Genomic DNA, 13,593 nt, shown 5'->3' on the forward strand with positions numbered 1-13,593 from the left:
ATCGGGTTGTGCACTACATATACTGAATCATAGTGATACATTTTCGCATCGATATATGGAGTGGTTCTTGGGATTTGCTTCTTGAAATGGATAGGGTGATTATGATGACGTCCCGTGCGGCCTTAAACGGATGTTTGATTCTTCAGATTTATGCTCTTGAAAATTTGAGGTTTGGCTGCGATTCATCTTCTCATTAACACATTTACAACAGAGGCTTTAAAATCACTTTTTCTCTATTTGATGTAAGAAATGTATGTAATTATTAAAATAATACAAAAAAAACACATTTCTATTTATCTTGTCTTTATTGCAGTCCCATCACCTACGCATGGCATGGAGGAAAGGAGTACTCGCAGTCGCTAAGCTTTTTGAAGTCCTGTATGAGCCGGAGTCAGTACGATGAACATGGGATCAAGCATTTGATCGAAAAGTACGATCACTAACGCCTCGAAACGGTAAGTATTTTTCTTTCGATTATTTAGAAAGCGCTTCGCTACCCATCAATGCGACATATACTTTTTATTTTATGGATAATCATTAGTGGGAACCGACAGTTTAACACGATTAAAGTAAACGTAAAATGTAAATAATGCATCATTTCTACATGAATGGAAAAAAACAAAAACGAGCGTCAGATTAAATCTAGCTTCAATGGAAAACATAAAACGATATCCATTATTGATGAAAATATGAGAAATTCCGAATGAAAGCGACGAATCGCGACAATCTTGGTATGAACTTGGTTTCTGCTGAATACCGCTTTCTAATTCGAGTAAGAGATAATTATTGATGTATGGCAACTAGAGTGCGCGATAACGTCCTTCTTTTAGTACTGTTGGCGCCTTCTGGCAGCCCGTTGCTTATCGAAGCGCAACTCCATCTCCTCCAGCACCTTTGGTGTGTAGCGAACGACCAGCTTGACGGAGCCAATGGCCTGTTTCAGCAGCTCCACGGCCTTCTCGTGGTTTTCGCCCTCAACGGATACGCCGTTGACCGAGAGCAGCTGATCGCCCCGTTTCAATCCACCATGGCGGTCGGCAACGCCTCCGGGAATGATGCGGGAAATATAGATGGGCGAGTTTTGCTCCTTTCCGCCCATGACGTTGAATCCCAGACCTGCGAAAATGATAGTCCTATTTTTAATATGCATAGGGGTGATCGGGGCAATATGGGCCGCTTAAGGAAAACGTCATGGAATGCATAGAAAAACATAAAAAATATGGTTTAAATGCAAGTGACTTGTACTGTGAAATGCTATCTTCCTTGTTACGTCGATAATTAATGTTAACATGAACTTATTTTAGGAACTTTTTGGAAAACCATGTTTTTCTACGTGGTCACCAACCATATGGGGCATTATGAGCCACCCTACGGGGCAGTATGAGCCACCTCATTCAATCGAATGATTTTTATTTAAAACAGTATAGAGAAGAGTACATTATTTGAAAGGGAATTGTATTAGCTTTGCTTGAAATTATTAATTCGAGCGGCTTATTTTTAAAAGATACATAATACATAGTGAACAGACCATGGTATACTAGTACTAAATTGCGATACTTGGTTCAAAGTATTTTCTAGCAAAGTGTTAAACTTGTAATGGTGCATAAAGATGACTATGCAGTAAAAAAAATAATCTGGTATATTTAGTTAATGCATTTTTATGTTCAAAACATCGTTTGTTTTGCTTAAAGGGGCGGTCCACTTATTACGTAAGAAAATTTTCTGGATTTTTCAACCCCCCTCCCCCCATGATAAGATTTGTTGTATGAAAATCAAAAATAAATTGTATGGCCCGTAAGAAATCTCAAACCCCACCTCCCCCCGTAATCCCTTACGTAATTAATGGACAGCCCCAAATCTAGATGGCTCATATTGCCCCGCACTTTCATCTTGAAAATAATATATTGTTTATTAATAATTTTGTTTACGAACAAATTTAATTTCGCTCACGAACTGTTTATTATGATCAGAAGTTTCAATGGATTGGTAAAATTTACTAGAATTATAAATATAATTGTCTTATAGGCTTAATTAAACACTGCCAAAATTATAACCTTTTCATGACGAAGGACAAACTTGTACATTTTTGTAAATATCTTGAGTGTTCAAACGAATATTCTTACGGTTTTTATTGTGGTGGCTACTTGAGGCATCCTTTAGCAGATCATAATGACACTAGACATTAAAACACTGTTTTTGAGGTCAAAACTGGGGTGACTCATATTGCCCCGTATGTTCATATTGCCCTCATTGCCCCTAATAGATTTCAAAACTTTCCAGATATGTGACCCTTCTAGACGTTAGGTGTATTTTAAGTAACAAACTAAAGTAAAACTTTTAAAAGTCATGATTCCAGGCTCTTTGTAGAATCCCTAGCTGCATCATTTGATTTTTTTATAATTTTATAGCAGTTCCGAATTTGAAAGATGATATTAAAAAAAACATTGTCTATACCAATCCATGAAAATTTACAATGTTTAACTAGTTTTGACGTCTTTCTAACGGCTTAGTGAGTTTAATATATGATTTAACGATTTGAAATGTGCTTTTCAGAAGTTGTTCGAAATTCGAATCAAAGTGTCTGGAATATGAAGCAAAATTGTGGTGTCCGCAATAAGAATCATGAAATCACCACACATTTCTATTAATTAAAGTTATTTCAGGATGGATGTAAAATCCACATCTTCACCCATCACTTTTTGAGACTGATTGGATAAATTTTTATTAAAACATTGTCATATACTATTGAAATAAGGATTATGTGATATTTTTCTATGATGCACGATGCGACTATCTTGCGATTGGAGTAATTGAATAATATTCATGAATTTTTACCGTAAAACTATTTAAAACAATTATTTTGCTTAATTTTTTTGCTCCTTTGTACCTATAGTGGTGCATCAGTACCCATAGTAGAGGGTCCCATAAGAAATCAATGGTATGCGCCACTAAAGAAACCATTCTTAAAACATACCTCCATCCGACATTGTTTCTGCCGATTCACAAGCACTGCACGTTATTAATTTATTGATTAATAAATTATTCGTGTTTTATTAATTTCGTAGCTCCAAATACACTGAACGAAATCTCCCGCCATCAATTGAATGATTTTTGCCTCATCTAAGCCCCATACCTATTTTCAGACACAAACAAGATGATTTTCATCGCTGTCAAAATCATTTGTTTACAAATCGTATCGTATGAAAATCATCCAGTCCAAAAATGATTCATATTGAAGTAAAATATGTTTAAAATTGAATGATTATCACACACACATGTAAACAAACCCCATTGCATTCTATTTCGTGATTTAAAATAAATCTAATTGAAAATAAGTAATCAGCCATTGGTGGTTTCCACAAGTCATCATTTATTTTGATGATAATAGGCAACATAAAAATCAATTAACAATTCACGCACTAATGAGCCGCCTTTAATATAGCTGTTTGAAGCATCCTGGAAGTGTCCACATTATCCACTCCAATGTCCCTGGATCGAACCAGGATTATCGGTTCTTGGTCACCTTGAAAATAATTAACAAATTACAAGTAAATATACTTCCGAATGCTTCTATCAAAATGAGCAATTACCTGCGAAATCCGAGAAGAAATGCTATGTTCCGCTGCTGCCGCCATGTTTTTGTTTAGGTTGACAAGGATGATTTCAAGTCAAGGATCATTTGCTATCCGAATGAAGTTTTAGACTATAATTGAATGATTTTTGATTTGGGGCATGGAAGAAATGAATATCCCTCATAAGACGCATGTTACTCATTTGTGTTGTTAAAGTTCAACTATCAACACATTGTCATACAGATGTATACTGAAAGTCATCATAAAATTGGATGATTTTTGTTCGGCAGTCAATGGGTGCATCATATTGTTTAAAAATCATTCAAAACGAGTAATATGCAGATTTGTAGCCATGTGAATTACAAATCATTCAATTAGTGGTAGGAGCTTTTGTTCAGTGTATGAGAATATTCTGGCGCGCGACAAAAAACAAGGCTTGACAGCTGAGCTGTTTACAAACACGCTCGTTCAGATCTACTCAAAAGTGAGTAGAATTCGACTCACTTCGGAACAAAGTGGAACTGCTCACAAGTGAGTAACACCATCGTTTTTTTTTTTTTTTTTTTTTTTACCAATCGTTTATTTGTTAGGCTCATACGGTTTCTGAAACCTTTGCGGAGCCGATTATCTAGAGAATAACACAAGAATTATTCCACAATGTCTTATTTAGCTATCTATCATCCCTTGCGTGAACTTTTCTTCGGAGGGGCGCGGTCGACGGATCCTGAAGAGGCAAACTGGGCTCGACGCTGGCTTGCCACTAGCTTTTTCTTCTGCTCTTCCATTACGGCGTTAAAGTTATTCACCAGTTGCGTGGCATTAGGAATACCATACGTCCGATGGATGTAGTCATCGTCGATTTCCGGTTTTTGCTTGTTTGTCTGCTGTTTCTTTCCGGTTTTTTCCTTCTCGACTTCCAAAGGCTCTTCAAGTATTTCCTCTTCAATAACTTCCACAATGTCCTCCTCGGTGACGATCAATTCCTCTTCCACAGCTACCGCTTCTTTTGCTTTGGTGATTGCAGCGTACGTAGTTTTCCTCGTTGGACAGGCATTCATCCGATGTCCTCGAGACTGACAGGCAAAGCACTTGTCCCTCAGACCATCGTAATAGACCTTTGCCTTCCGGTTCATGATTCCAATCGAAGACGGGATTTCCTTTTCCACTTCTATGTGTACACCCCGCACACCATTGTACACATGATTCAAGCCAAGATTGCTGGGAAACTTTTCTCTGTCTATCCTATTCACCTTTCCGTATGGTTGAAACGCTAGCGACACGTCGTCATCGGAGATCTCCGGTGGCAGGTCGAATACTCGAACGTATTCAATATTGCGACCTGCAACTACCATGCAAACTTTCACTGATTTCCCGGATGCATATAGGAAATTTTTCGGTTCCGAATTTACCCGCAAAGCCTCTAACATTGCGGATTCAGACTTAAACTTGATGCAAATGCTACGATTCTCAGTTAACTTGTAGACAGTTTCCACATCGGACACATCAGTTTGTAACTGCTTCACAAACTCGGCAATCTCAAGCCACGACGGCCGGGGGGCATCAGTCGAGAAACGAAACTCGACAGTGTTAATAAATATATCGCACATGCTGAACGATTTGACTGTTCTATTCGCACAGCAAAAGCAAGTCTGCTAACGCGGGCCGGGGAGAGAACAAATGGACAACACCATCGTTACTCACTTTTGAGTAACGTTGTCAAATGTCAATATTAGAGTAACACTTACTCACTTCGTTTAATCTGGAATTTGCGAAAGTGAGTAGATGTCACTCACTTCAGAAATAATATTTTTGGAAATTAATTTTGTAAAATCAAGAGAAAAATATACAAAAAGCATAACATTTATTTTATTATCTTAAACATTAATGTTGGGATAGTACATGATTTTAAGTAAAAATTGTGGTATTTGTGTCGAAGCTTTTGCTGCTCTTGAATGTATCCCCGGTGTCGTATTCTTTCAAAATAAAACATTAATTTTTTTTTTATTCATGGCGTCACCAGCGGTTATATTTTCTCATTTTTTTTTTTCACCTTGCGCAAACTGGACTCAAACCGTCCGCGTCGAAAATCGTTATTAGACTGAGGAGCATGCGCAACAACATCGACCAGTCTTACTGCGACGCATACCCCTGTCTCTTTTACTCATTCACTTCGCTTCATTCCATTCCATTCAGTACCAGCGTCGTAGCGTCAGGGCGCTGCCATAGTAAACGCGTCGAGCGACGCGTCCGCGTGTGCGAGCCCGCAAAGCAGAATATCAACAACAGGAAATCCTTTGATCGCATCGCGTTCGCGGACGCAGACGCGTTACTATGGCCTCACCGTCAGTCGACGTATTTCTCTTCTGCATCCATTCAGCTTAACCCCTCTGTCTCCGCATCTATTCTCGCTGTTCGCATACATTCTCGTGTTCATTTCGATCACTTGCGCTAGAAGCGAATGCAAAACTTACGATTACACTGAACGAAATGCTCTAGAATTAAAATATTCAAAGTTTTCTTTTAGCGGCGAAGTTAAATATTTTGATTCCTTATGATAGAATTGTTATTCTTTTTTTTCTTAATTTACTCTATAATACTACATTCGCTCTCTTCTCTACTCTTCATATAATTAATACATAAAGTGCCGTCATATAGCATTGCCAAAAAAGTGTTAATACATTTTTTTTAATAATATCTTTACAAGTTTTTTTTAGTTTTACAAAAAAAAAATCTATACGAGTATCCCAACATCTTTGGAGTATCCCAACATTTTGTTACATAATTATTTCATCAAACCATACATAATCATATATGAATCTAACTATTTCCAATAATTTGCATCTATTATAAGTCTTGCACTCTTCGTTTTATCTTGTCAATCGTTTCTTCTTGGAATTTTATTATTTTGAATACTTTTTGATATTATTGATGTTTGAAACTGTTCTTGCGTGGACTTATTTAGTTTGATGATAATATCTTATTATTTTGTTTCGTAATTTATTTAACTGCAAAATTTATAACATTAATAATTAATTGTTCGAATATTTTATAAAATACTATAAGAAACATGATCATGATAATATGCAACTGTCGTATTTATATCACACTTTTATTTAGGTCATATAAGTTCAAATACCCAAAACATACTAATTGACAAATATTATCACCAGTTCAACCTATCGCCAAAAAATTTCCGGTTTCCGCATTAAATTGTAATTTCCGTGTTCTTTTCTTTTTTTACAATTTCCTACAATCAAATTTAATCAATAACTCGATCCTAGTTCTAAAAAAAAATCCATTTTGTTATTACCTTTCATATTTGTTTTATATCGAAGAAGATTTGTGTATTGAAAATAATTCCTGATTTTACGATATCAATAAATCCTTGACACAACTTTCTATTCAATTTTACAATATTGTTTCACAAGATTTTTTTAATGTAAAATTTAAAGCGTAAATTGTTTATTTCAACGCTACCGGAATGAAAACGTACCATTTATTGAATGAAACAAACTATTATAGTACAATAAAAACGTATTGGATACAATACAGCGTATTGTAATTTAATGTCGAAGCAACTTCATTCTTGTTTGTAGATACAATTTAATATTATGTAACAGATCAATGTTTGCTTTTTTTAAATGGTTTTATACCTTACAATGTAGGTCATTCCTGTTTCCATGTTAAGCATTTTTTTTATGTGTGGCTTAACTGAAATTGACTGAATAAGTATAACTATTCTATTTTAAATGTATAATACAATAATATTCAGTATAATGTTCTAACAGCAGTAAACATTGACCTTAAAATTACTTAGACAAGCTTTCCAGTTAGTAATTAATCTCATGTTCACAATAGCCAAAGGAAAGATTAAAATTTCATAATCAATTTTCTATCTATGTTTTTAAATAGAGAATTGTTTTTAATGTTTCATATATTTTTATTTAAATTAACCTTTGATAATACACTCACAAGAAAAAAAGTAAAAAAACTAGAATCTCAATGTTCCTAACCATTCATATTTTCAATGAAATATTTGAATAAGTACTTCTTTAGTGTCTTTTACGGAGACAGCTTTTTTTAACATTTCTATACGTTGCAATAATATGTTTTTAATTCAGATTAAACCTCAGGCAATCATTTGTTTTTTTTTTTTTTTTGAAACGAAAACTAGTACGTTATTATCGGAGTTGATTCACTTTCTGAATTTTGAGCACTTGAAATTCTCGTTTTTTTAACATTTCTCGAATTTTAAAATATTTATTATTATTATTATTTTTTTTAACTTACTATTCAATATAACTTTGATTTCTGAAAAAGGTCAACAACCATTACCTTTTTTTTTGACATATTCAAAATTAAAGGGTTAGCTACCCTTAATTTCCGTAATTCATTTAGTACTGGTAACACAACATCTCTTCTTACCACGGTTGAGTTTTCCTATGGTTAATAATTTGACATATTCTAGACTTGAAACTTGTAAAACACAAATCAAAACAACAACATTATGTGTATATCAATTCAAGATCTTTAATAACAAATTTACAAATAAAACAAAGTCAGAAAATTTCCATTTAACTGCTAATTGAATGAATTTTCATGTTCCAAATAACATTACCAATGTTTTCATCCGAGATGAGCCAGCCTCGGGCTGCAAATCTCGTTAATAAAGATAATAATAATAATAATAATAATGTTTTCATCATGGATGGAGCACGAACAAGTTTTATATTTTCTTTATCGCAATACTAGCTGGTTTTCATCACTTCGCTTAGATGGAGCTGACCAGGCTCCTCAAGAATCCGTCTAATAACAAAACCAGAGAACTTGCAATCAGCATTCTCAGCAACAAAGTTTACATGTTCAATATCCTAATAAGTATTACTAACAGATTTTCATCACTTTTGTTGGATGTTCAGCGCTTCTGAATAATCTACAAGACCAGAAAAAATTTAAATCAACTTTCACAATAAACGAATTTGACATGTTCTATCCCAATGAATCTCAATAAAATTCATCACATCTCTTGACTTACGATCAATTTTCGCGAAAACAAATTTTACATGTTCTAAGCCTCAATGAGTAATACTAGCTGATTTTCATTATTTCTTTTCGATGGCGCTGACCAGGCTTCTGAAAAACTCATCAATTAGCAAAACCAGAAAACTTCCAACCAAATGTTACTACACACGATTTTTTTCACGTTCTATTTCTCAATAAATGATACTGTGTGATTTTAACCACTTTTCTTGGGTGTAGCTGAAAATTCCGTCAAGTACCAAACCAGAAAATTTCAAATCAAGTTTCTCAACTAACGAATTTTACATGTTATATCCAGCTTTTTACGAGCGCTAATGGCTGCCGCCGATAGGCTCACTTTCTGGTAGGGATCGGTCGATTTGACATTTGGCTTGGGTCCGCTCAATATAAAACGACCCAAGCCAAACGTCAAATTGATCGGTCCCTACCAGAAAGCGAGCCTGTTTGCGGCAGCCATTAGTGCTTTTAAAAAGCTGGATGTTTAAATAGGAAATACTAGCTGGTTTTCATCACTTCTCTTGGATGGAGCTGACCAGGCTCCTGAAAAATTCCTTCAAGTGACAAAACCAGAAAATTTCTAATCAAGTTTCTCAACAAACGATATTCACATGTTCTCTATTTAAATAGGTAATACTAGCTGGTTTTCATCACTTCTCTTGGATGGAGCTGACCAGGCTCCTGAAAAGTTCCTTCAAGTGACAAAACCAGAAAATTTCTAATCGAGTTTCTCAACAAACGATTTTTTACATGTTCTCTATTTAAATAGCTAGCTGGTTTTCATCACTTTTCTTGGATGGAGCTGACCAGGCTCCTGAAAAATTCCTTCAAGTGACAAAACCAGAAAATTTCTAATCAAGTTTCTCAACAAACGATATTTACATGTTCTCTATTTAAATAGGTAATACTAGCTGGCTTTCATCACTTCTTTTGGATGGAGCTGACCAGGCTCCTGAAAAGTTCCTTCAAGTGACAAAACCAGAAAATTTCTAATCGAGTTTCTCAACAAACGATTTTCACGTGTTCTCTATTTAAATAGGTAATACTAGCTGGTTTTCATCACTTCTCTTGGATGGAGCTGACCAGGCTCCTGAAAAATTCCTTCAAGTGACAAAACCAGAAAATTTCTAATCAAGTTTCTCAACAAACGATATTCACATGTTCTCTATTTAAATAGGTAATACTAGCTGGTTTTCATCACTTCTCTTGGATGGAGCTGACCAGGCTCCTGAAAAGTTCCTTCAAGTGACAAAACCAGAAAATTTCTAATCGAGTTTCTCAACAAACGATTTTTTACATGTTCTCTATTTAAATAGCTAGCTGGTTTTCATCACTTTTCTTGGATGGAGCTGACCAGGCTCCTGAAAAATTCCTTCAAGTGACAAAACCAGAAAATTTCTAATCAAGTTTCTCAACAAACGATATTTACATGTTCTCTATTTAAATAGGTAATACTAGCTGGCTTTCATCACTTCTTTTGGATGGAGCTGACCAGGCTCCTGAAAAGTTCCTTCAAGTGACAAAACCAGAAAATTTCTAATCGAGTTTCTCAACAAACGATTTTCACGTGTTCTCTATTTAAATAGGTAATACTAGCTGGTTTTCATCACTTTTCTTGGATGGAGCTGACCAGGCTCCTGAAAAATTCCTTCAAGTGACAAAACCAGAAAATTTCTAATCAAGTTTCTCAACAAACGATATTTACATGTTCTCTATTTAAATAGGTAATACTAGCTGGTTTTCATCACTTCTCTTGGATGGAGCTGACCAGGCTCCTGAAAAGTTCCTTCAAGTGACAAAACCAGAAAATTTCTAATCGAGTTTCTCAACAAACGATTTTTACATGTTCTCTATTTAAATAGGTAATACTAGCTGGTTTTCATCACTTTTCTTGGATGGAGCTGACCAGGCTCCTGAAAAATTCCTTCAAGTGACAAAACCAGAAAATTTCTAATCAAGTTTCTCAACAAACGATATTTACATGTTCTATGTTCAAATAGGTAATACGAGCTGGTTTTCATCACTTCTCTTGGATGGAGCTGCCAGACTCCTGACATATTCTTTCAAGTAACAAAACCAGAAATTTCCTAATCAATTTCACAATAATCAAATTTACATGTTCTATGTTTAAATAGGCAATACTAGCTGGTTTTCATCACTTCTCTTGGATGGAGCTGACCAGGCTCCTGATAAATTCCTTCAAGTAACAAAACCAGAAAATTTCTAATCAAGTTTCTCAACAAACGATTTTTACATGTTCTCTATTTAAATAGGTGATACGAGCTGGTTTTCATCACTTCTCTTGGATGGAGCTGACCAGGCTCTTGGAAAATTCCGTCAAGTGACAAAACCAGAAAATTTCTAATAAATTTTCCTAACAAACGAATTTTACATGTTCTATATTCAGATAGGTAAAACTAGCTGGTTTTCATCACTTCTCTTGGATGGAGCTGACCGGGCTCCTGAAAAATATGTCCAGTAACACAACAAGAAAATCTTCAATCAACTTTCTCCACAAACGAATGAATTTTACTTGTACTTATACCTCAATAAGTAAAAGTAGCTGATTTTCATCACTTCTCTTGGATGGAGCTTACCAGGTTCCTGAAAATTTCACCAAGTTACAAAACCAGAAAATTTCTTATCAATTGTCTCAACAAACAAATTTTTCATTCAACTAGGGTTGTCATGTCTATTACGGCTTAACCAGCCGACGGTGTTTTGAAAAAACCTGAAGGTCGTAGACACAAAAGTCAATTTGGACAAATTGAGATGTAAGATTGTGAAAAATAATAGAATCGTTCTGGTGGGCTTCGATCCCACGACTCCCAATACGCTAGACTGGGCGCGTTAACCAACTACGCCACAGAACGGGTAACGATTCTGCAGCGCAATCGGCCAACCTGAAACCAAAGTCCGTCACGACCCCATTTTCTCCTTCACAACCCTACACCTCCTTCGGCTCTCTGAGATGCCCAATTCGACTCTCCTAAGCGTGCCTACGAACAACAGTGAGAGATTTTATTTTTAGCGTCGCACTGTTGCCTTGTTTGTGCCACACTACTCATTAGCCAACGTTGGCTCAATGAGATGGTTAGTATGGGTCCGGCTTTCGACGTGGTCGTATCTCGTCATATCGACCCCTTTTGCGATAGAGAGATCGCCGCTCAATTTTACTCAACTAGGGTTGTCATGTCTATTACGGCTTAACCAGCCGACGGTGTTTTGAAAAAACCTGAAGGTCGTAGACACAAAAGTCAATTTGGACAAATTGAGATGTAAGATTGTGAAAAATAATAGAATCGTTCTGGTGGGCTTCGATCCCACGACTCCCAATACGCTAGACTGGGCGCGTTAACCAACTACGCCACAGAACGGGTAACGATTCTGCAGCGCAATCGGCCAACCTGAAACCAAAGTCCGTCACGACCCCATTTTCTCCTTCACAACCCTACACCTCCTTCGGCTCTCTGAGATGCCCAATTCGACTCTCCTAAGCGTGCCTACGAACAACAGTGAGAGATTTTATTTTTAGCGTCGCACTGTTGCCTTGTTTGTGCCACACTACTCATTAGCCAACGTTGGCTCAATGAGATGGTTAGTATGGGTCCGGCTTTCGACGTGGTCGTATCTCGTCATATCGACCCCTTTTGCGATAGAGAGATCGCCGCTCAATTTTACTCAACTAGGGTTGTCATGTCTATTACGGCTTAACCAGCCGACGGTGTTTTGAAAAAACCTGAAGGTCGTAGACACAAAAGTCAATTTGGACAAATTGAGATGTAAGATTGTGAAAAATAATAGAATCGTTCTGGTGGGCTTCGATCCCACGACTCCCAATACGCTAGACTGGGCGCGTTAACCAACTACGCCACAGAACGGGTAACGATTCTGCAGCGCAATCGGCCAACCTGAAACCAAAGTCCGTCACGACCCCATTTTCTCCTTCACAACCCTACACCTCCTTCGGCTCTCTGAGATGCCCAATTCGACTCTCCTAAGCGTGCCTACGAACAACAGTGAGAGATTTTATTTTTAGCGTCGCACTGTTGCCTTGTTTGTGCCACACTACTCATTAGCCAACGTTGGCTCAATGAGATGGTTAGTATGGGTCCGGCTTTCGACGTGGTCGTATCTCGTCATATCGACCCCTTTTGCGATAGAGAGATCGCCGCTCAATTTTACTCAACTAGGGTTGTCATGTCTATTACGGCTTAACCAGCCGACGGTGTTTTGAAAAAACCTGAAGGTCGTAGACACAAAAGTCAATTTGGACAAATTGAGATGTAAGATTGTGAAAAATAATAGAATCGTTCTGGTGGGCTTCGATCCCACGACTCCCAATACGCTAGACTGGGCGCGTTAACCAACTACGCCACAGAACGGGTAACGATTCTGCAGCGCAATCGGCCAACCTGAAACCAAAGTCCGTCACGACCCCATTTTCTCCTTCACAACCCTACACCTCCTTCGGCTCTCTGAGATGCCCAATTCGACTCTCCTAAGCGTGCCTACGAACAACAGTGAGAGATTTTATTTTTAGCGTCGCACTGTTGCCTTGTTTGTGCCACACTACTCATTAGCCAACGTTGGCTCAATGAGATGGTTAGTATGGGTCCGGCTTTCGACGTGGTCGTATCTCGTCATATCGACCCCTTTTGCGATAGAGAGATCGCCGCTCAATTTTACTCAACTAGGGTTGTCATGTCTATTACGGCTTAACCAGCCGACGGTGTTTTGAAAAAACCTGAAGGTCGTAGACACAAAAGTCAATTTGGACAAATTGAGATGTAAGATTGTGAAAAATAATAGAATCGTTCTGGTGGGCTTCGATCCCACGACTCCCAATACGCTAGACTGGGCGCGTTAACCAACTACGCCACAGAACGGGTAACGATTCTGCAGCGCAATCGGCCAACCTGAAACCAAAGTCCGTCACGACCCCATTTTCTCCTTCACAACCCTACACCTCCTTCGGCTCTCT

At 37.2% G+C, this 13,593-nt stretch overlaps 1 protein-coding gene across 1 annotated transcript; it reads right to left on the reverse strand.

The window, feature by feature from the left end:
* Positions 1-494: 494 nt before the first annotated feature.
* On the reverse strand, positions 495-3,066 carry LOC110675955 (protein lin-7 homolog B-like). The gene is made up of 2 exons (XM_021842042.1): positions 2,975-3,066; positions 495-1,116 (listed from the first exon to the last, which is right to left on the reverse strand). The coding sequence occupies exons 1-2, from the start codon at positions 2,985-2,987 to the stop codon at positions 827-829; spliced, it is 303 nt and encodes a 100-aa protein (XP_021697734.1). The 5' UTR covers positions 2,988-3,066; the 3' UTR covers positions 495-826.
* Between the last annotated feature and the right edge of the window lie 10,527 nt (positions 3,067-13,593).

This window comes from Aedes aegypti, chromosome 2 (assembly GCF_002204515.2).
Source record: "Aedes aegypti strain LVP_AGWG chromosome 2, AaegL5.0 Primary Assembly, whole genome shotgun sequence".
Taxonomy (NCBI): domain Eukaryota; kingdom Metazoa; phylum Arthropoda; class Insecta; order Diptera; family Culicidae; genus Aedes; species Aedes aegypti.